We start from the raw sequence: 25,274 nt of genomic DNA, 5'->3' as shown, positions 1-25,274 counted from the left end.
TCTTCATTTGTAATTATTTCCCTTTTTTTTTTCCTTACCCCATCTTGTAATACTTTGCTTGGTTGAAGACAAATACTGAGAGGCAAAGAGTATTATCGTATGATGACCTGTTCCAGGGTGTTAAACCCCTGTCAAGGTTTGATTTTAACGTGGAGTATTGATGACAGTACATCAATTCAAGCATCATGTCCTGAATTAGACTATATTAATTATCACTTCAGTGCAATATGCATGAAAATGCGGTTTCATTGACTAAAAGGATCTGACTGAATAAAAATCCATTTCTCATCTGGTTCCTTATGGATAAAGACATTTTTTTTCCTCTTTGCCTTGGATTGTTCTTTATTAAATATGATTTTTATATGATTGTATGAATAAATTGTCTTACCCAACAACAGAACTGGAGAGTTTTAAACAAAGAAAATTTAATGGGTTGTCTACTCTTGGCACGTCTCTAACAATGTATTCTCAGTTAATAATTTAGGCATATTATTTACAACAATAACTGCCAAAAAAAGTTCTTATTTTCAGCGTGCCCTACCTAACTTGAGAAACTCACTACAAGAAAGAGGTATTTTCAAATTGTTGCCTTCTTCATTTAAAGGAAATGAAAATTGTAATTTACAGTTATTTTCGGATGCTGAAAGAGCAAGGAGCTCAGTCAGCTAACAACCACACTTTTGAGTGAAACTTAATATTACTCTTTCTGGGGGAAAAAAGACATTCACATGAAGAGCCTCAATGACAGACAAAGTTAAAATTATATGTAAGTTCCACAAACCCACAGGTGCATATATATATTTATTTGCTAGGGAGATACCTTGGTAATAGAAGAGCCAAACAATCAAGGCCTAACTTTTACTACACAGTGCTCTAAGTGCTTACAGTTTCCACTTAGCTCCATCTCGGGCTTAAAAAAGAATTTTCTCCATCTTCTTATGTTATCATGTATCTTAAGACTTTTTCCAACAGTATCTCAAAACTATAGTATAAGCCTAAATTTAAAATATGAAATTAGGAATCTTAAACCCAAATTACACTAAAAAATGAAACAAACAGACACGTTTACTAAAACATACACTATGTTTGGTCCATGCAATCAGTCCATATGTTAGGAATGATTTTCAGTTGCAAAGTAAAACACACCACCTCCCCCTTAAACAGTCTGAAATGTTTCTACTTTAAAAACCAGCCTTTCTTAGTAAATAGGATTCTAAAATTTCCCCCAAAATAGCCTTTTCAATACAAATTTCACAAAAGGTCAAGTTTAAATTTTGCAGTAGGGAATTTTAAAAATTGGCAATATGTATTTCATCATAAAGAGGAGTTGGGGTCCTACCGAATAGAACATTCGAATTCAACTGGGCAAGGGAAAGGAGTTGTCACAACTAAAACAACTCATTTCCAGGGTCCTTTCTACTAGGATGTCACTATTCTAATGTTGTCACAAAAAGCACTAAGCGGGTCCTGGCAGGAAGGGAGGAAAGCTGTGGTCATTTGTCCATGGCAAGGCTCCCTGCACTCCTACCTCACTTTCCCTGGGAAAATGGGACAGGAGTTCCCAGAGTGTATGACACACTCAAGTCGCCAGAGCGAGGCTTGGCCACAAAGAGATTAAGTAGACAGGCTGTATCCTAACGTCACCTTGATCTTAGGAAACAGCTGGTTTCTCACAGTATTCTTTGAATGGTAATCATTGAATACTGCCATCAACATTAGATCATGCCCAGAAAACAGGGCCCAGATGATGCACATCTGTTTGGCCTAGAAAACATCTAATAAATTTCACCTTTGCTTCAAGTTACAAATGATTAAGTTTACATAAAAATTCATCATGTAGGAAGAAATGAATATATTTACAGAGCAAATACTCGATGTGGTGGAAGGAGTACTAGGATAGATGTTATGAAAGTCATGATACAATCCTGCTCTGCTACGTATGAGTCACGTGAAACCAAGACAAGTCACTCCTGGGATTGTGGTAAGTGAAGGTGCCTGACGATGGTAAGACATTCCATAGTTGCAGATAGTGTTGCTCCCACTTTGAGCCTGGTGGGGGGTGTGACCAGTCTTGCTGGATCTCATTTAACTGTGCTATTTTTAGTTCCCCTGGCACCACAGCTCCCACTTGCCTTTTGTGTGCTCCCTTTGCTTTCTGGTTGGTCAGTGACCCAAGTGAGCCATTCAAGGATCTCTCTGACAATGGTCGACAAACACACACACACACACACACACACACACACACAGGCCTTGAAGGAAAGAAATTTTCCCATTTTAAAATATTTGAATATTAACCAGTTTAAAAATAAAAACAGTTCAGAACTGAAAATACTCTGCCTGCCCTTTGCTATCATATTCTGAGTTCATAACTCTACAGTTATCACAAGACAAAGGATGGTCCATAAAATCTTAAAAATTCTAAAAATAAAAACACACTTGTTGTTTTCCAATTAGTAACATAATTCTCTCCATTCACAAAATCCAAACCCTCCTGCACTGATGAAGAACTGACTAAATTACCTGTTAACACCTTGTATACCATCAATATGTTTTAAAAACCTACCTTAAAACAAAGATTAAGTTTAAATAATATGCCCTGACTTTTTACTTCTCTCCAATACAAATTTCAATGTAAATTTATGGAACCAGAAAACACAGAACAATTACTATTGTTCTAAGATCAAAATATTGTGTTTAACCATAGAAAAGTAGAATTTAAGTTTTTTTTTAAATTTTATTTATTTATTTGTCAGAGAGAGCGAGCACAAATGCAGAGCAGAAGGCAGAAGGAGAAGCAGGCTCCCTGCTGAGCAAGGAGCCCGACACGGGACTCGATCCCAGGACCCTGGGATCATGACCTGAGCCGAAGGCAGACGCTTAACCGACTGAGCCACCCAGGCATCCCTAAGCTTTCATGTCACTTTTTTTATTTTAAGCCGTCGAAATACTGCTTCTACTCACTTATATTAATAAAATGACCAACTTTCCTGATTCATGTACATGAGTCTAAAGGCTTAAAGTTAACCTGAAAAGCAAAAACTTCTCTCTCTCTCTCACACACACACACACATCCCTACCTTTCCCAAGGGCTATAATAAAAACAAAGTCTCATTGCCTGCTCGTGAACATAGCTACCATGTGGCTGTGACACCATCAGAACGCCGTGTGTTACAGCCACCACGGTGCAGGACTGACATATGACATTTATAAAATGTCAGAACCCTTCCCCCAATTTTTATAGCCTATTCCCCAGTAGGGTTTCAAGATATAAAACGAACTAAAGGCAACAGTGTGCTCATTAGCCGTGCCACTTCTGATACATTACGTCGATTGACAATGAACCACTGTGATATCAAAGTGCAGGTGTAAAAAATAATAAGGCAACTGCTTGTGTAACAAAATCTCACTAACTGAGAATGTGTAATAAATATGCAAGGAGGCAGTTTTTTATTCATTGAAAATGTGGCATGGTACATCAAACATAAAACCCAAGAAAGGGTTTTGACATGCCAAACTCAATTAAAATGTGTTTTCATGACTATCAACAGAGAAACTCAGTAACTTATTTGTGAATGTAAAAGGTGATTATGCAAGTACCAATGGAAGGATTCAAAGATAGTAACAGATTCAGATAGTGCCAGAAGCAGAACGTCTAAGTCTTGCTATCACTTTTAATTTTACTAAGTGATAGAAAACTTGTCGTAACGGAAATGATTTTACTACACTTAAAACCTGTCTTAGAGACCTCCTACCTACTGGAAGAATATACATGTTACTACCTCACCATGAGGCGTGCCTCACCTCTCCAATGGCTCAGGATCCTAATGCTTTAAAAAAATCCCTAAAGGGGGAAACTTAAAATAATTAACAAAGCAAAACGGTGATAACAATTTGAATAATGTATATAACATATACATATATATATATATATATATAACCATATAACTGGTTTTACTGAGCGATAAAAGAGATCTGAGAATTTATTTCCTATAAAATTAATTACATCACTAATTCCCCAATCAAGAATATATTTAGATTTTATTGCCTTTGAAAGTCATCCAGAGGAATAAGTATACCATTATAACTGTAAAATCCTGTATTCAGAAGATGATAAATACACTGGAAAAGAGTTTGTTTCGTTTTGATATGCCCTCATCATTTAAGAATCAACAAAATGATTTAGTGTAACAGACCATCTGGGCAATTCCAGAACCACGTTAAAAGGTTATGGAAGTAACAGCCACATTTTTTTTTTTTCACATGAAAGAAAAGTCCATTAGAACTTTTGATGAGATATTTTACTTTCACAGGATGCTAGGAATCCTGACCAGGTAGGTAGGTTCTATCCATTGTACTCACTAAATCCTCAATTTAATTTGATAATAAGGTTTCTTTAATAAACTCTTCTCAACGATCTTTAATGGATTACTATTATCAATATTTAAGTATGGATGTCATAGCAAACATTCCTTTCTATAATTGTTTCAGCTAGTTAATCATCTTAGCAATCGTAAATAAAAGCACAAAAGGAAAGAACACATCACAGTCATGGTTTTCAAACTTCAGTATGCATCCAAACCATCTACAGAGCTGGTTACAAATACAGAGGTCCAGGTGTCATTCCTGGGCATTCTAATAAGGTACCTCATGAATGGCTCTTGGGTTTATATATCCATACCCATCTCTGCAGGTGATTCTGACAAATATCAACACTTGCTACAATTCTTTCACATTATTGATAAAATATTTCACAGGACATCTTGTTACATCTTAGGTGGATTTCTAAAAACCTCTAGATAATCTACATTCACATATTTATCACTAATAATCTTTAAGCCAACTCCTCCTTTTCATAGAAAAAAAGATAAGCATATGGGACTCTGGATTTAAAAAAATGAAGTATGAAAAATACTTAGTTCCTCCCAGTATGCCCCTTCTCACGTCAGTCTCAGCTCCTGTTCATAGACCCTCCCCGCTGCCCCCACCCCCACCACTAATGCACCCATCAGTCTGATCCACGACGTTCATTCAACGACTATGGTTTTATAACTCAAATATCAAAAATTTTGTTTACCCTGCCACTGTGCCCCTAAACCCAAGGAATCCAAGGATAATTCCTTCCTGTGGCATGTAAGTCCCACTGTGGTCTCACTCCAATCTATCTTTCCAGCCTACTTCTCTTCTACTCCAGCCAAATGGTTTGCTTATGGTCTCCAAAAAAGGCTATAAACTTATAATGTATTATTTGTTTCAGAGGTACAGGTCTGTGATTCACATAACATAATAAAATAAAAAACAAACAAACAAACAAACAAAAGGTTATAAACTTTCCAGCCTTTGGATCTTTGCTCACATCATTTGCTTTATGCTAACAACCATCCCTGTAAATTTTCATCCATCTGAACCCGGTTTCATCTTCCAGTTCCAGCTCAAGCTCCACTTCTTCCAACATTATATAATGACTCCAAACCAAAAAGAGAGACTGTCTTCCCTCTGGGTCCTCATAGACTTTCCTTCCATTTGACACTTACCACACAATATCTTGTATTTCATTACCTTTTCTTCTGCCAAATATGGCAATATGGAAAGGAGGACCATTCCTTCATCTTAATTTCTTTTAGTGCTGTTTGGAAATCTCACTTTCAGGAAATATTTGTTGATTGGTATAATAGAGTCACTTCAGTAAGATACCAAGAATCAAATTTCTGCTGGTAGACTCAAAGAGCCAAGGAGCAAAGAGCCTGGGTCATTTCTACTGCAGATCAGCTGGGCTTTAATTATACCGGGTAGAGGGAATGGGGATTTTAAAGGGTTTTTCTATACTAAATCTTTCAGCACCACTGTCACTCAGGCAAATGCAGGTGTTATTCATGGCAAAATTAAATTAAATTCAACCAACATTTATGGAGTGTTTCTGCTAAGGGCAAGACACTCTGGCCTCAGGAACTGCAGGGGCAGTCACTCCATGATCTCTCAGAAACTGACACAGTGCTTTCTATCTATTACATTTGGAATTTCTTTTCTATTCTTGAACTAATTCAAATTAGAACATAAGAACTTGTGGAAGAAAGAGTGGTAAGATGTAGCCTCTTCCTCAAGGAGCTTTGAATCTAGTATTGGTTTAAAAACTCAGGCAGCCTGATACTCAGTTACTGGGTTGAAAATAAAGGGAAGTCAGTAAAATTCCAGAAGGAGAAGAAATTATATATTATGATGATATTTAAAGCATATGGTTTATATATTCACGCAGAGAAATGTAAACATAAATTTAAGGGTGTCTAGATTTTCTACGTATGAAGCACAAAGTTCCTTGGTAAAAACAAAGAATTCTTGTGTTTTAAGATGGGATTATTCATTTTTTGACTTGTTCAATCAATAAATATCAGAGTGAGTAACTGCATTCACTCTTTTATTCAATAAATGTGTAAGGACTGGCTTCCTGCAAAATGCTTCCTTCCATTGTCCAGGGATAGATTCATGTGCTCAAACTTAAATGACCTTTTGGTCATTGCTCCTTTTGGTGAGATGGGATGGAATGAAAATCCTTTCCACCCAGGCTCTTCTCCTATCCCCAGAAGAAGAAGTTTTTGCCGTAAGCCACACCCTTGAACTTGGATTTAAAGGCAACATATGGGCACCCGGGTGGCTCAGTTGCTTAAGCGTTTGACTCTTGATTTTGGCTCAGGTTATGATGTCAGGGTCCTGAGACCAGGCTCTGTATGGGCCTCCACACTGGGCGTGGAGCCTGCTTAAGATTCTCTCTCTCTCTCCTTGTGCCCCTCCTCCCCAGCTGGTGCACATGTGCACGCTCTCTCTAAAACAAATAAAAATAAAGGCAACATACACCACATTACCAAATATTTCCTTGAAAGCTTGAAACTAGCTACTTCCATTCTCAGCCACAACTCAGCGCTCTCTCCATTCACTCTGCCCTGGTCATGTTCTTCTATTATTCACATTCATTATTCTCTCGCCCACTGTATTATAGGGTCCTTTTCAGTATCAACAATAACAGTTTATGTCATATCATCCTGAGCAATTAGCATAGTGCCCTGTACCCAGGTATTCAATAAGTGCTAGTTAAGTGGCTGAAAATTTTAATTGAAAACACCGTGCGGACTGTGGTGTTGTGGGGATGATAGTGTGGGATATGAGGATGTCTAAGACATAGTTCTGCTCTCGCAGAATTTACATTTTCGCCGAGGAGAGAGAAAACACATTCTCAGATAACTAATCAAAGTATGAAGTGCTTAGGGTCACAGAAGTGGTACAAAGAAGGTGCTCTGAGAGCTCAGAGGAGGCAGAGATGACTTCCACCTGTTCCGTGGCTAGTGTCTGCTCAGGGCCGTGAGGATTACAGGACAAAAAAGACCGTACTTGCCGCAACCGGATAGACAAACTCACTAGTGCAATGAAACAGACAAACACACAGTTTCCATTCAAATGAAAACCTGAAGACATACATATTGGACCCAGAAGGGGCGAGACAGGCAGTTTTCGACTGTTTGCCAAAGCTAACCGTGGTGCAGGAGCGTTTGGGAAAGGCTTCACGGAGAGAGATGCTCACTGTTAAGCCTTCAGCATGGGGCAGAATGACTAGATTCAAAAGGAGGGATTTGAGACACAGGCCGTAACACTGGCAATGTCTCAAAAAGGAAGCTGAAAAGAGGAGATGCTATGCAGTTGCTTCTCTTTGTACAAATCAACCATCTGGAGCCTGAGGTACAGCTTATCAATTCCCTCCGGTGAAGCCTGAAGAGGGAAAGAAAAGGAGAGTGGATGACACCCCATGCAGTATAAACAGCAGAGAGTGTCTGAGCTGCTCTGTTAGCGGACATATATCCCTGGACGTCTTAGTCTTTGACGAGGGAATGGGATGGTGTACCCTCTGCTCTCTTGATCTTGCTACCTCATAGGAACTGTTCAAGTCATTATCCCTTATCTTAACTCACTTCTGACCTCTGACCCGTATGCCAGATAACTGACAAATTATGTGAAACTTTTATGAAACTATAAAGGATCCTTTTAATGAGAGATTAAAAAGTGTTATAAAATAATTGTGAGAAAGAAAATGGACTATGTATACTAAGGTAATAGGCATCAGGAAAAATTCATGGTATTCATAGTATATCTTAAGGGAAAATAGGTAAAATGCTTATTTTCTTTTTCCTCTGTAAAACTTCACACTTTGCTTGTTACAGCTCCCAGATGATGAACCCTTCCATTTTCAGAACACTCTCACTGAAAAGGAATCAGACACTCCTCAGTCTATCTTTGGTTCCTATTTTGAATGGCTTCAAGATGTAGGCTAAATGCTTTTTCTTCTGTTTTATGTTTTGTCATTGAGCTATTCGCAAAAAACCCCAGAGTTCTTATTGAGTTTAATGAGTTCATTTTTATGTACGTCATTGCTTTTAAGTAGATTGTTAAAGAAAAAAAATTTTTATTCATACTAAAATGTTATTATTTTTTGTTGAATGGACATAAAAATGTGAAAGTAACATGGTGAAAAAACAGAACAGTCTCAACTATTTAGCACACCACAATAAATTATGTCAAAGTAAAATTACTCAGAAGTAATTTTTTTTATCAACAATCTGTAAGTATTAACTATGGTAAAGTTATCTCCAGAAATGATGTGGTAAAGAAAAAAAATCTGACAAATTGTTGAATAAGAAATGCATATGAACTCTACTCTAGACTTCTGTTATAATAATTTGGAAAGATTTTCAAAATCCATTATATATAATATATAATGAAAGCTTCTAGTTTCATTTTGAAAAGCTTCCTGTCATTTGCTTATTTCATCAGAAAAATCAGACAACCATAAGATTTTCATAATGGGTGCCTTAATTGCACTTAATATGACTGACTATACATGGAAGACACACAGTATCCATGTATTTATATTGAAATATCATGCAAACTGTGGTGCATATTAAAAGTATGTGGTATCTACTTTTGTTTTGTTAAAGTGTAGAAAATTTGTAAATAGCAAGGGTGACCTCCAGTGTGCAATAGGTTTATGCCACTGCATTTTTCCAGCAACAGAAACCGTGCATTGGTCTACACCAGTTCTCTGAGAGTGCTAAAGATAAGGGGAAAGGGAATTTTCTGTGTCCAAATGAGTCTGTAAGTTCAAGGAAACTACTTTGTTTTAGCTTTCTTTCTTTCCTTTCTTTCTTTCTTTTTCTTTTTTTGAAGCTTGCGATGTTGCTTGGAACCTGAAAACACAACAAGCATTAAACTATGGGAAAACCCTAATCTATGACTAATGAAAGTGGGACAACTATTTCTCTTATACATGATCTAATTAGGGCCTATTCATTAAGGCTTAGGTATAAGTTGAGTTTACATTTTTTGAAATGGAAATTCAAAAGGGACACCCTTTAAATGCACCACACTGCCATGCAAATAGGCAAACCACCTGACATAATTTCTAGACACCCATACTGACACTTACACCAAATAACAAACACCACCAAAATCAAACTTAAAAAGCTTTTCACGAAGTCTTCGAGATCAAAAGCTTTTCACTGTAGATAAAATTTCTTTTTATGAAAAGCTAATGGCTTGCCACATTGTATAATGTAATTTATATTTGTCTCTAATCTCAACACAATAAAAACTATTCACATGAAAAGAAAAAGCATGATGCTTTCCTTACAGGCCAATCCAACGTCACTCACTTCCGCTTTTAAACTGCGATAATACCTATTATCCAAAACCACCAGGAGCTTTTTCTTTGCAAATTTTTTATTTTCATTTCTGTACCTGATAAACAGCCTAAACTTTGGGGGGATGCGGTTTCTTTTCAAACCATTTTGTTAGTAAAACATCAAGTTCTGTCTTCGCTAACCAGACCACACAAAGATCTAATTATATGGGTGCCCACCAGAGCTCCTGCCTGTCACAGTCAGTGTCACTCAAGCTCTGTCACTCTTTCCATTAGGCATCTCTACTTTCAAAGGTCTAGGCCGTGGACATGAAAGATTTGCTCCAGGCTGACTCTTGGCATAAAAGGTAGAAGGCTGGGAATGAATTGCTTTTTTATGAATATTCATAACAATCAGGGTGGACTTCTTGAAGTTCCTAGACAGGGAGAAGTGTAACATAACTGCATGTAATCTGGTTTGTTTACGTAATTTATATACGTTGTGTTGCATGAAGCATGTATTACTAATAGAATATAATTAATGAATTAAAATTCACATTGGTGATAATATGCTCTGATTTTAATAAACTGTGAAATTCCCAAGTATGGTGTAATCTAAGAAATGGTAATTATTCCTTTGGACTTGTTATGATCTATCATGTCAAGAGTCTGCGTGCTACCTGCTAAGAAGTGTCTGAGCGGGCCCTGACATGATGGACCCTAATGGCTCCAAAGGAGCCATTACCATCTCTTGTGTCAATACTTTGCGTGCTAAAGAGGATCCACAGAAGAGTTTTAAACCAGGCCTTTGCGTATCAGAGAGTAATGATGACTCAATCTACTATGTCAATAATATGGAATAAAAAAGTCATTCCCCTGAATGTACACAATTACAGTCGTAGGCGTGTTTTGTCAATGATCTGCTTAGAATATTCTTTTGAGTACTCTCAGAAGACTGCATTTTAAGAATCTTGCTAGAGTAAGTTTTCTCTCATCCTAAAAATTTGCTTTTGAATGTCATTCTACATGTGGCAAATATCATAAAAAGGTTTGGATCGAAAATCAAATTCACCTGAGCAAATAATCTTCACAAACTCCTTTTAAATCATTAGATTCTCCAGGCTCCCCCAAAACATTTCAGGCAACGTTGTAAATAAAGAAGATGACTCTTACTTTCCTCCCATAAGGAAATGAATCAAATTATCAATGCAGCTTTGACCTCAGCGCCCACCATTACGGGTAGGTACCACAAGGGGCTTAATGTTGAAAATATGTCAGTATTCAACACATTCTACATTTTCTAATCAAAGGAGGAAGAATTAAGGTCAGATAGCAGAGTCTACATTGAGTTTTGAAGATATCATTATAAATGATTTTATTTTTGGAACAAGTAATTTGTTAAAATGTATTTGAATTCTACTTTACTTCTGACATCAATCTTGGATGTTGATTATATCTTTAAACACTAAATTATTAAATGATGTTTAAGAACACAGAGGGTATTTGTAAAATATGTAAACAAGAAAAGGCATGAATTATAGTCCAATAGAACTTCTTTCAAAGCACCATTTTAAGACTAGGGAGAAGAGGGTAACTTTCATGGCTTCATATTAATATTATCCTAGTTATTTGTTAAAAATCCGCACTGGCAAAATGCCAGCTATATTCATGCACTGAGTCGAAGATCAAGAATTTTTAAAAAATAGTATCAAATGCCTTATATTTAAAGCAGGAATTCGAATAAAATGTCTCCTTTTGTAATTTTATACAAATAGGTGAAATATCCTAAAAAGTAGATATAGTGCTTTTTTGTGTGTATTGATTTTTAAGAAATAGTTTCTCAGATGTGTCAGACATGCCTAGATTTTTGAGTAAAAGAGGTTTTTTTTTTTTTTTTTAATCTTGGCTCTGTTCTTATAAAGCAATGTTTTGGCAAAGTCGGCAAGTTCCTTAAATGAAGATCTTTTTTTCCCCTTCTGGGTATCAGGAGACCATTTTAATTCACTCACCCGCTAAATTCTCAAAGGGACTGGTGTATATGGTAACATAGGAGCCAATATCCTAGCTATCAGTTTTCATACAGCCTAGCTGGACCTTTACATTACGGCTGCCCCACATTTATTGTTCTTTCATTGCATCTGTCAGCATTTCCTGACAGCGCATTATGGAGCACATGGCTACAAAGTCAGTATCAATCAGTCCACGATCATGCAGATATAAGTAGCAGACTATTGATAATGGGCCTTAAATCAGATCATCATGGTTTAAGCATAAGATTCTTAAAAGGCAGCAATCTCACGGGAACTCTTACTTGCCTGCACCTGTTACAAGCCCCACATGCCAGTTTCTACTACCTACCACTACAACTTCCCCAAAGGAAAAAACAAAAACCAAAAACCAAAACAGGATCCATTAAATATACGCGCACCGTAACACGTTTCACCATGTAAAATGAAGCATGAGCAAAGGTGGCAATTAATACAACTTTCAGTCTATCTAAAAAAAAATGTGCAGATGTATGGTATTTCCCTTTACACTAATGAACCCCCTCCCACTGAGCCCCATATACACCTCACATTGACAACAGCAGTCTTGTTGTGTTTTGGAAATGTCTTACTTCAAAAGCATTTCAACTTGATATGGCCATTTAACAAGAAAAGTGAGCTAATTCATAGAGTTTAGAGGTATGCTACACCAAATTCAAGGCACCATGTTAAAAACAAAGGCATCTAATTTTTCCCAGACATAAATAATAAAACAAAACAGGAGTTGCATGCAAATTTAGTAACATAAAATTTAAGGTGATAAACAGAATGGAGGCTGGCTTCTTGTTTAGTATTCCTTAGTTATCACCATAATTGCTGCATGTCTGTCATCACTAGCAAAAGAAAAAAGTGTCTTTCTCAGCTGCTCCCCTGCTTGTTTTGTTCGCTGTATTCTTGTAAAGTGGGAGAAAATAAGTGTCATTTAATGAATAGTGCTATTCTTTGTCTGACAGCTTCATATCTGTTAGGTGTAGGAGGCCTAGTACTTTCTTTTTCTGATAATGTTTTTGACAGTGTGCTAAATTCCTCCCCCAAAAGGCCGGCGTGTATATTCTGCTAAAAGGGGCTTCATCTATCCTGAATGGGTGCCCTCTTTTAACCCCCTTCAGCTTCTGTTCTTACATTAATTGAGCTGATCAGATTGAGCATATGAATTTGTCTTTGATGTATTCGTATGTTTAGTTGACGTTGCTCTCTCCCTCATTGGCAGCGGACAGAGCTCTCAGACAAATAGGACTGTTGCCATGGTAACAGGCAATAGCTAGGGATCTCTTGAAAAATATTTTTATTTCAAAATTCAAACTGGAAAATTCTCACTGGATATGGTTCTCAGTTCTAAACGTGTCATATCTAATGATGAATGCAATTAGGAATCCCACCAGTGTTTTAAATAATAAATTAGCCTAATTTTCTAGGCCTGGCATGATGACATACAAATACTAAAAAGGCGTCTTCTTTTTTAAAATCCATGACAAAGGACTTATTAATGACTTTTGTTCTTAGGATTTCAAATTAAAACGGATGGTAGGCTAATGATAGCGCTTTCTATCTGCTGAAAACCAGAGGCCTAGAGGTAAACTTATTATTTTTTTTTTTTTTAAAGAAAACACTTCAAGCTGCTCTGATATTTGGTTATTTCATAAAAAAAAAAAAGCAGGTGTAGAAATCCTTCTATAAATGTTGAAAGCTATAGCAGTTGGTAAATCTCAGTGGATAAAAAATGCCCGTGGCCATTTTTAATTACTGAGCATGAAAAAAAGGAATGGATGGTAAACATAAGTTTTATAGATCACTATCATCTTCCAATGGTGGAGTTTTCAAATTCTACTATTTTATTTGAAACAAGAAAAAAAAAAAAACAGAAACAAATACTTTGATATATGCTATAAATTCTAGTGATTTTTTAAAACAATTTATTCGTGATTAGACGATTCTAGTTATATTAACAATTATTTCCCCCCAATGTGGGCCTTAGAGAACAATGAAAACCACTCTACAGTTGGACAGTTTCAAGAATCTGACATAATATGTAACCACATTATAAAGAGGGTTATTAAAAACAAACCAAATTTTTCTATTCCTTAAACTCTACAATTTAACATTGTTCAGTTCTTTGGTATCTGTTTTTCAAAATTGTGTTATATGTCAAAATGCAGATTTAGCTTTTTGATATTAACTAACTGGCAATGGTACATTCTTTAATTTTGAGTTAGAACCGTCCACACATTAAAATCAAAGCAAATCTTATGTACATCTTGGGTTTGCCTGAAGCAAATAGATCTTACTCAAACTTTAGAACATCAGCACACAAAATAACCAACAGTGAGGTTAAATTAAATCCGAAAGGTAGTGAGTGTCCATAATACTTGAGTGTTCCCATGTTAAATATGGCTTTACATCTGTACATATAAAATAGTTGGTGCTTAAAGCAAAAGATAGAAAAAAGCTAAACCTAAGATGTCAGCAGTTACTAATTTCTATTCTTTCACTATTACTTTCTAAATAATAATTTTGTTATTATGGTCAAAACAGGACAGGGCTATTAGAAGTTTTATTCTAGGTTATTCCACTAAATCACCTGAAATATTACCTTTTCATCAAAATTGAAATGTAGTATTTCCCAAAATATCCCCCCCACACCCCCATCCCACCAACACCCTGCTATATATGAAAAAGTGCAGGGCACTAGTAAAGAACATTTCAACTTCACTGATAAGCGAACATTTCTCCCCTTGATTCAATTCTGGTCTATTTCATCAAAAAACCCATAGTGAAGACAGCACATCCAAACTGACTCAAGAGTTCACATGGATAGCTGTGGCCTCCTGAAGCTCTCCAGGAGGGTGGGCACATACCGGGGAGGTCCAGGCATGCACCCCACCCCGCCTGGCTGTCCTGATGGTCATATAGAAATAGTACGCTCTGATGAAGAGGATAAACCATTTCTTCCCCAATAAAGCTTTCGTTGTTTTACTGAGTTGGGGAAGTATGTTGTCTTCGCACTATTTCAGAGCGATTAAAGCCATTTTAAAGAGTATCTTTTCTCGTTTTTGAAACTCAAAGGTAATTCATACCCATCATGCAAAGCCAAAAAAATATCTTCCATGTGTCCCTTCAGCTCCGAAGCTAACCACCCCACCTGAAAAGAACCACTGCCTTAAAAAATCAGTAATTGGTTATGCATCCTTTCAGACCTCTTTATATTAAAAACCATTTTGAGAGCACCACTTTTCATTTACCTTCTACCTTCTGACCCATTGTAACAAGTGGTATGAGGAAGGGAAAAGACAGCAGGAAAATTTTTGATTCTTTCCCCCTATGTCTTCATTAGGGAGTAAGACTGGAGAAACAATACTGTTTCACTTCTCAGTCACAGTCAACGGCCACAACTCTGGAGCAGGGAGGAAGGGAACTCTGTTCCTGCTCCACCATGGTCACAACCCTCCGAGAGCCTGAAAGCCCCAATCCTCAGGGTCCTCCCAGTCTTCCGTAGTCTGAGAGCCACCTCCCTCCTGGGATCCACAATCCCAAAGGGGGAGTGTGCGCTCCTCACCGGATTTACCACGTTGCCGTGCTGCCGTGCTTGTGGAAGGAAAGCCCTGCCTTTCAGTGTTTAAAATATTTTGAAAATACAAAGCAAGATGATGCCAGTTCCTTCTTTTGCTCAGCAGCACAGATCTACTCCAAGTACAGAGTGGTTCATTGACTTTGGCGCTCCAGGCTGAAATCAGCTCCATAGGTGTCCAGCGAGCCGAAATAAAAATTAAACACGTTGTTACTGAAACCTCTGCTGCATTCCACAACCCTCAGAAAATGTAAGGCAGCACCAGGCAATGGAAAGAGACCTAGATTTGGAATCAGAATGATAGGGTCAGACATTTCTCACTAGCACTCAGACCTTTAGTGACCTTCCTGAGTTATAACATCTTCATCTGTGAAATAGGGATCATGATATCAGCCCTCCACCTAGGGTTATTGTGCAGGGAAAATGAGATAACAGATACGAATGTTCTAAAGTGTGCTTTAAATATATATAGCTTGCACTTGAACCTTACATTCTCTATATTTTAAAAATTAAAATCAAGCATATGAGACGCCTGGGTGGCTCAGTCATTAGGCGTCTGCCTTCGGCTCAGGTCATGATCCCAGGGTCCTGGGATCGAGCCCCGCATCGGGCTCCCTGCTCCGCGGGAAGCCTGCTTCTCCCTCTCCCCCTTCCCCTGCTTGTGTTCCCTCTCTCGCTGTGTTTCTCTCTGTCAAATAAATAAATAAAATCTTAAAAAAAAAAAAATGAAGCATATTGGTTTTGCCACGTAAGCTACGTTTCTCCATAAAATCCTCAAATTTACACTTATCATGGATAACTAATGTAATTTTATAATGTATCACCTTACAATATAAAATACCTTTAATTTTAAAACCTATTACTTATTATGAAAAGTAGTTTGTTTTTATACCATAATTAACTTAAAAATGTCTAATTCCTATGTACCATTTGTTTTCTGCAGTGGAATATGCTTTTGAATTCATTAATTTAGCAAGTAAGAGAAATTAGTCAAAGGCAAAAAAAATTAAATGTTCTGATTCAGTAAATTATAATTACATAAAACTGCTTAAGGTAATACTCAAGAATTCATTTTGATATAAAATTTCTACCTTGCCTATTTCAGAAAATTTAATTTAGATCCATCATGAATTATGTCTATTACAGATGATAGGTAAACATGTACACTATATCTGTGTATATATAGTAGATACAAAATTAGGCAAGATGGCTATAAATACACAAAGCAGCCCCTCAATTATAAGTGGATTATTTCTGAAAGTTGATTGTAAATTGCTTATTAACAACTTGGGAAATATCATCTCACAGAAACAACACTGATATGATGTGGTGGGCCCAGCCTACCTCAGAAAAAATCCAACTGACCCATAATTTACCCCAGAGATTAATAACCATACAGGGACAAGGATTTCTTGTAGAAAATACACATCTGCCCTTGCTGGCAAGGCCAGGCTCTTTCCCCAGTGACTGGAGAGCTGGACAGGCTGAGTGGTAGAACAGGCTGGGCTCAGACTATGGGGAGCAGATGCCAATTTATTTACTTTTGGGGGAAAAAAAACCAAACTCAAAAGATCAGGAACAGGAATAAAGATGGTGGCAGAGACTCCCTCCGCGATCTGCTGGTACATAATAAAAGGTTAATAATTACAGCTAAAATAACATGCAATAGCAGAACTAAGCAGGCTGGGATTTGGGGCTGAGAGGAGGTAAAGGAATCAGGAGCATTGGCACTACAGCAGCAGCAGTAGGAGGAAAAAGAGGCGGAGGCTTAGGCGGGATGTTTTCCTCCTCGTACGTACCACCAATTCTGGTCCCCCTAGAGGTTGTCCTGGGTCAGTCATCCCTCAACCCAAGAGCGAAGTGAGAAGCACCCGGAGAAGCCTGGGAGTGAGGGAGGTCCATCTGTGTAGATGGTAGAACCGGAGCCGGGACTGCGAGAGAGAGAGGGAGAGCACACAAGTCCGCGTGCTGTGATTGGAAAGCGGAGGGATACCCAAGGCTACAGTGTGTCTAGGAATTTGTGTGACCGTGACAAAAGCAAGAAGGACCCAAGGGAGACGGACAGGGCACTTAGTCGCTCCTTACCTCCAAGCCAAGCCAGTCTCTTGGCTCTCCTAGCTCTCTTCCTACTCCACTCCTATCTTCTCTCAGTGACCTAACAGCATTGTCCTCCTCCTACCTTCTCCACATCAGAGTGCCCGGGGCCTCAGGCCTCAGTCAGAATGACCCTCATCGACTCCATCACAGCTTATAAATATCCTCTGAACTACCATCACTACCACAGTAATTCCACCCCTGGTCTCTGCTTTGACTTCCATGTAACCACGTCCATCTCCTACTCCATCTCCCCAGATGTCTTGAATGCATCCCCAATGTAATAGGTACTGAACAGAATTCTTGATTTCTCCCCCAAATTCCATTCTTCCTAGTTTCCTCATTTCAGTAAATCACACCCTCATTCACACAGTGGTTTGTGCCAATAACATGGGAGATCTCCTTGATTTGTTCCTCTCACACCTCACAGTCAATCCGTCAGCAATCCTTCAAGTTCTAGTTTACACATGGTTCGACCCCACATCTTCAAAATGGCTGCCAAAGTCCAATCACTTCTTGCCACCTCCATCAACTTAATTTCACCTGGGACTATGGTCGCTGCATTCTACTTTTTCTCTTCTACTCTTTACCCTTACGGTCTACTTTCATAGCAATCAGAACAATGTTTCGAAGGTATAAGATTATACCTCTTCAAGCTCAGTACCCTCCAAAGACTTGTTATCACACAAAATCAAAGCCTTCCTATGAGATCTGGCCGCTGGTCACCTCTTTTCCTCCTCTCTTTCCTCCCTCTCCTCTCGTTTAGCTCCAGTCACAGTGGTCTTCTTGCTCTCCTTGGACAATGTGGAGCTTGTTTCTGTCTCTGAGCAGAATGGCAAATGTGCTATTCCCTCCGCCTGATGTGCTCTTCCCCAGACATTTCCATAGATTGGTCCCTCGGGTCGTACAAGCATCACTTTCCCACAGATGCCCTCTCTGGTTATTTTACCTGAAGAGTCACCTGTCCACCATACCCTTATATGGTTTATTTTACTTCATAGCCTTTTTCCTACCTGACATTATGTTCATATTTATTGATTCATCAGTTTATTGTCTACTTTATCATTAGAAAATAAATGTTATGAAGGTAAAGATTTTGTCCAAATTCCTCTCTACTGCCCACCCAGTCCAGCTAAAATCGTCCAGACCTAGTAGGTACTCAGTCTATGTATGTTAACTGCTCATTTTGACAAGGCAAATCAATTGTTTTACAATGGAAAAAATATTAGTTACTCATATTGACACATAAAAATCCTGTTTTACAAAAGGAAAATATTATGTTACATGGCCTTTAATCCATCTTTCAGGATATTACTTTGCATGATTATTTTTCTTATAGTGATTTTCAAAACCAGTTAGATTTTTCAAAATCAATTAAGACCTTTAAACATAAGTACTTTCTACACTTACATGGTAGGAGAGGGAAAAATGAAAAGGCTGACAAATTCTTTACTCTTATATTTTTAAAATGTGTTCTGAAATTTAAGCAGTAGTTATGTAACTCTTCCTACTGAGATTTTGTTAAATAATTTACTATTTGACAGTCTATGTCACAGTTTTTCACACTATATCTGGAGTTATGAACAGAACTATAAATGGCCTACTACTATAATCTAAAGTAGAAATTCCAAGGGTAAAGAGTTTATTTATATTAATGGGTTAGATATCATCAAGTCATTGGCTTTCTAGAAGCATCTTATATAAATGCTAAAGCCCTTCAAGAGTTATAAAAGTGAAAACTACATTTCATTTTTTTACCATGTACTCAAAGCTAGCGGCATGAATGTTACTAAGAAAAACCCTGATATTTATAGCACTTACTTTGTACCATGTACTATTTGAAATCGTTTATTTGATGAATTCACCTAATCCTTGTAACCAACTAAAAAAGTAGCTCCATTTTACAGATGAAAAAACTGAGGCACTGAAAGGTTGGCTGCCTAAGGTCACACAGCGAGAAGGTGGTAGAACTGAGATTTGAACCGTAGCTATTTGGATCCAGAGCATGTGAATTTAACTACCAAGGAGTCATACCACATGCACTTTGCTCCACGATTTCTGCCCGCAAAGTGTAATTCAGTTAGCAAACATAAGACAGAAGTTTGTATGTGTAAGAGATTATCACTAATAGGGACTTTGTTCCTGACACTATACTTTGAAAAGTGCTTTATATACTAAGCACCCTTTGCTCTGAGATGGCTGGTTATGGTACACAATTTAACACACTGCACATCTTCTAGATGTCTTTAATTCTTTAAGGGTACATTTGTTAAAATAACATTTGATAGAAAAGAACTTTTAATTAGCAAATTTACAATTGTGTGAAATTCCCAGAAAAGTGAGATTTCATCATAAATTAAGTTACAAATGATTGTAACGTATAAAATTTCACGATTAAATTGATTTCTCACTCTGAATTCCAAACAAATTATGGACATCAACACAGAAATATTATTTTAAATGATGTTTTAATGAATTTGGACATGTCAAACCACACAAAAATTTCAAGAGCCATGTTAATGATGAATTTTGCTTTTGGGATCTTAGAGACTAGAATTTCTGTTGACTTTTTCTCTGATTTCTAACAATTTTGAGATCATTCTCATTAGAAAGGAGGAACCACAGAGATTAAAAAAAAATATTCTAGGCTTTAACATTCCTTTCAAAACAGAGTAATACATATGTAATGAGCCACAAGAGGCAAGGATTTCTTAGTCATTTATTTACCTTTCACTATCTTAAATTTCTTTGTCATTGACATATTTTCCTGTTTAGGTAGGTAACTAAACAGACCCCAAAATAATAGTTTGCGCTAATCTAAAGCATGCCCAAACTACCAGACATGGATCAAGTTTACCCATACATAAACTAACTGCCAAAGAAAGCCATCATTTTTTAAATATATAAGCTAATATTTAAAAAAATCACTATAAACTTCCTATATGTTAGATGGTCCAATACTCTGCATTCTACAGGCATGCTTTGCACTCCAGCTGTAGCAGTAAAATTACTGAAACTGTAATTCTCTTAATATTTAAATAATATATTAAAATTTAATTTTCAGCACCTGGAAGAATCTTGTTTTTGTGCCAGCAAATGAGGGAGCCGGGCCTGGAGCTCCTATACATATGGGACTCAAACACAACCTAGCACAAATAATTACTAAGCTAGACAGCTGTAGTCACCATGGTAGTCATTTAAAAATCAGGTCAAAGTTGCTTGCATTCTTTTCCATTTTCAAGATACCAGAGTGCATAAATTCTGTGGTGTTTATCTTTTTCTATCTCCTGCATTTTGTAAATTATTTACTTCTACTGATAACTGTAGATTGGGGTGGAAAGGGTAGCAAGGACATCTTGTGAGCCCTTTTTTAAGTTGGGCATGTTAAAAGAAATTACGCTCCTGACTTCTCCGCTTCTCGAAATGGCTCACGTGAGTGCGCTGATCCTAAAACATACGTATTTGTTAAATCTGCTTACAAGAGGGATTAGAATATATTCTGGGAATAAACAACAACAAAAAAACTAAAGTATATTTACTGTTGTATATATGCAGCTTTCCATACACATGTGTGTATAAAAGGAGTCTAAATATAGACACACACGTCATTAATGAGATATTCTTCAAAGTATTCTCTATAATTTTTCAGATCATGATGCCATCTGGTCCATGTGTAAGAGAAAAAAAATTCAAGTTTTTCATTTATTAAATTTGAACAAATTACTGGGCGAGGGGAATAGTGAACTGAAGAGTCAGAAACATTTTATATTTTATACATTTTCATTCACACCTAAGAAAATAAAACTGTTTTAAAGAATGTCTTCTATCGACACAAAATTCCTAAGTTCATAACCCTATCTGGAGCTGGGTAGGTGGCATCTCTCTTTCCTTCCAGGCTTCAGCATTCCCAACGTACTTAACTGAAACAAAAACTCAGGAGAGCATAGGACATCTTAGATTTTTTCTACCACTTCAGTGAGATGCACATTGCTTTGCCCAAAAGCTCTAATAAAAAGAAAATTAATTTGAAAAGTGTATTTAGTAAAAGGATGGCAATGGCAATAAACTCCTTTGAAAGAAAAATTTCAATTGCTTCCAGTTATTTTTAGATTTCCAATCAGATTCTTGGACATGAAAAAGGGTCTAAATGTCCTCTTTTGAAAGCATCAAAAGACATGCTACACCTGATATTTAGAAAGAAAATAAATTAAGATTTTTTTTTGATGGAGGAAAGATGGGGATTAGGGGATAGGGAAAAAAAAATGTACCAAGAATTTATACACTATTACCTTCAATCATTTTGATGCAAGTCATTCATACCACCACCATGCTAACAAGACATCCAATTTACTAAACAATGAATACTGAAAATACATTTAAAAGGTACAAATGACTGTCCAAAGAATGACACTGAAAAATATTAAGTAACAGCTCTACCTCAAGATAAGCCTCACCATTAAAGAGTTTTAATGAAGAGAGCCTTCAAAGGCTAAATCAGGAGGCATTGATTAGATTGCCTCTAACTTTGTGTTTTGACACCTTCGTCTTTCGTGGCATTATATTGTCTCTGTGCATCTTACAAAGGAAGCATTTTACTAGGCCCACACAAGAACAGGAGACAGCAATGCTTATAAAAGAGACTGTCAAGGGTGTGAGCCAAAATGGGTCTCATTTGGATTTCAAGTGAAGAAAACTCCTAATGCATTTCATTACAATGTATGCGAACCTCTGAAAAGAAGGATGGATTGGGATTCTCATCCCTATTAATTTATTGAAATGGATTCAGTTTTTTCTTGTATATCAAGAGAGACCATGTGTTTCAAGCAAGGTAACAATATTATAGTCCCAATAACCAAATATGCTATGATTCAGTATGCCCTTCTGTGAGATAAAGAGGATGCAATTTTCTTGATAATTGGGATTGGAGTTTAAAAATAAATCCTACAATAGCATGGCAACAAATAAATATTCTTTGTTACTATCAGTTTTAAAGATATGATCAAGCTGCTATACAACACAGGGATTGATTCAGTCTTTGTTACCAGAGCAGGCTTTTTACCATTTGAAATCTTATTTTTTCCCTTACTACTGTCATTCACATATTGACTTTTTATTTCATTGAGGAATTACATGCATGATGTAATTAGGATAACACCAATGAAAGTCATATTGTATTAAAAGATAGTGAAAAGAGAATGAGACAAAGTCACAGCATTTTAAGCACTACTGTAGACCATGTATACACACACACACACACACACACACACACCTTCTTAAGAATATTCTAGTCATCAAGGCGCCTATTAGGTAATTCATGGTAAAAAAAAAAAAAGTACTTATATTTGGCTGATTCTCCAACTTCAGTAGAATGATACCCACCATTCAAAAAATTCAATCTCTAACCACAGAGAAATGCCACATGATCTAATGCTCTTAGACATTCTAAATAATTTCATAAATTCACAGGATTACAAATATAAGACATATGCTCTCATTGCTCTTTAACACCATTAACATTTAGAGATGATTGATTATGTTATACCAATAACATTCAGTGAATTCAAAGCTGATCTATTTTTTATGTAAATCATACAACCTGCTAGTCAAATTAAAGGTTAAATATACATAAAGTCTTAGAATAAAATACAGATAATCTTTCACATAGAACATGGACCCATGATATACCTACTCAAACGTAATAGGAACCATGGATTCGCACATTGCTTACTAATTAAATCCAGAAAAACAGCATGAGCATGTCCTCCTTATGTTATTATACGTTTTATTCCAAATGGGAATAATATATCCATGGCTAAGTAGAATTACAAAATATAGCTAGAAAACACAATTGGAAATAAATGTACATTTACAAACTTGGAAAGAACCCTCTATAAACAAATTCATATTCATCATATACATTTTCCCATAGATAGAACTATAAAATAGGTGCAGTTAGAGTACACATAAACCAAAAACTCAGCATATGTATATACATGTTTGATGTATGTGTGGATGCATATATTCTTTAATCAAGAGAAAACTATATACAAAAACAGCAAATCTCAGTTAACGTTAGTATGTGATTATTTTTATAAGTATACATCTCCCTGTAATACATACAATAGAGGAATTTTTTGATGAATTGTAATTAAATTAGAATGATGCATGTTTCTTATTTTTATCTTGACAGTTCTTGTATTCTCAAGCAGAGCCCATTACACACAAATATACAGCAGGTTACTTGCTGAATAATGTATTTCAAGTACTTAAAATTACTGGGGTGTTGCCTAAGATCTACATGTGAATACATATTTTGGCCTTAATTTTCATCACCGCATTTCTAAAACTGAATATATTTTATATCCTACTTACAAAGCAGTTAATATCAGATTTTTTTTCCAGGACGTAACAAAGGTAATAATACCATCTTTATGATATAAACTTTATGACATTCTGAATAAAACTGACAAGTATAAAATTTGATCCATAAAATAAGTGATATACTTATGTTAATTCACCTTTTTAAAGATATTATGTGTTGCTCCATTTTTTTGACAGGGCTTCCATTCATACTAGAGACATGTTGAAAAACACTATATTTTCTCTCAATAAGGAAAATCACTTTACCCACTATCATGCTTGTTCTGTCTCAATAAAAAATCAATCATCAAATGCTTGCTTCCAAGTTTTACTTGTTAAACTGCCAATTTATGCATACACTTTGGCTCAGCAGAATTTCACTCAGCACCATTTCTTTCATTATTATAATTTTGTACATCTCATAAAATGTCTTAAACTTAGGGGTTAGTGGAAGTTACGAAAGTGTCTATGTGCTTCTACATAGCATCTGAGGTTTATAGTGAAAATAGAGCGGTGGGATATCGTTTCAAACCATCATTTTTAAATAAAAAGAAAAACTATATCTTTCTGGGGTTTTTCAAAGTAATAAAGGCCTGATTGATCCCACTGACTAAGGCAATTGAATCGGTTGTCTAAATGGTAGTAACGTCAATGTCAGATATGTGGTTATCTTTTCATCTGGGCCCATTCTTGAATGTAAAAATCAGATGTTTGAAGGACATTTCACTGACCTGTTATGGCCTCTACGACTCTCAAACACAATACTGGTATTCCTTATATAAGTGCCACATTTTGGATAAAAACCGTTTCATCAATGATGCCTTTGCGACATCTGGCGGTCCTTAGGATATATAAAAATTACTTTTTGTTTTTTCCAAATCTATCGGTACTTGAAATTCCAGTCCAAAAGCCTTTGATACCCCCTAGCGGGGGCACAAAAGCACTCTGGCCTGTAAGCTAGGACGTGGACTACCATGAATCCATATGGTGCAAAAGGTCACAAATCTTGAGATGTGGTGACATCATGACAATAAGACACTTTCTAGACAGAAGCTGACCCATTTTGAATATAAAAAGGACCCTGATCACATGTTCCCACACATTTAAAACTATAGAGAAAAAAGAAATATGCTAAGTGCTCTACGCCGAAGCTGAACACTGGTGTTTGAGGGTACCTATAGTTCTCACACGTCCGGAATACTACCGGGAGATTTCCAGCAAGATTGCTTTAAATGACCTAAGAGTCCTGGTTTTTTATAAGTTGCTGCTCAGTACATGTTAATAAGCGGGGGAGAAGTGGCTGAATCACAGGATGCATGTTTCCAGGCAATCTTTTTAAATGATTAATCCAGCCATGCTGAAGCTTGTTGTACATGGTTCTGCCTTTATTTAGGTTTTCAGCAAAGCACAGGCCTTAAATATTACTTGATACAGAAGAAAAAACTGCCCTTTGGATTTTTATTCTTGTTCTGTAGGCAATTCAGTATAAGGAAGGGGGAATAAAAACCCACTTCCATCTCTTCATTGTCCTTTCTACAGGTGTATTTGTTGTCCA

At 36.6% G+C, this 25,274-nt stretch overlaps 1 protein-coding gene across 3 annotated transcripts in view; it reads right to left on the bottom strand.

Moving 5' to 3' along the window:
• The window catches only part of KIAA0825 (KIAA0825 ortholog), a 380,793-nt gene that overhangs the window by 116,424 nt on the left and 239,095 nt on the right, over nt 1-25,274 (bottom strand). For 2 of the 3 annotated variants that reach the window (XM_031038286.2, XM_081826563.1), the window contains one exon: nt 6,743-7,752. The exons of the other annotated variant lie outside the window; for it this stretch is intronic. In XM_031038286.2, coding sequence (XP_030894146.2) covers nt 7,578-7,752 — 175 coding nt within the window. In that variant the 3' untranslated portion in view covers nt 6,743-7,577. Of the gene's footprint in view, nt 1-6,742; nt 7,753-25,274 lie in introns of those variants that run through there. 3 annotated transcript variants of the gene reach the window in all.

The sequence above is a fragment of the Leptonychotes weddellii genome, chromosome 7 (assembly GCF_054177405.1).
Source record: "Leptonychotes weddellii isolate Sample4059 chromosome 7, ASM5417740v2, whole genome shotgun sequence".
Lineage (NCBI taxonomy): Eukaryota > Metazoa > Chordata > Mammalia > Carnivora > Phocidae > Leptonychotes > Leptonychotes weddellii.
Note: the sequence above shows the minus strand (reverse complement) of the source record. Positions and strands in the feature narration are given on the sequence as shown.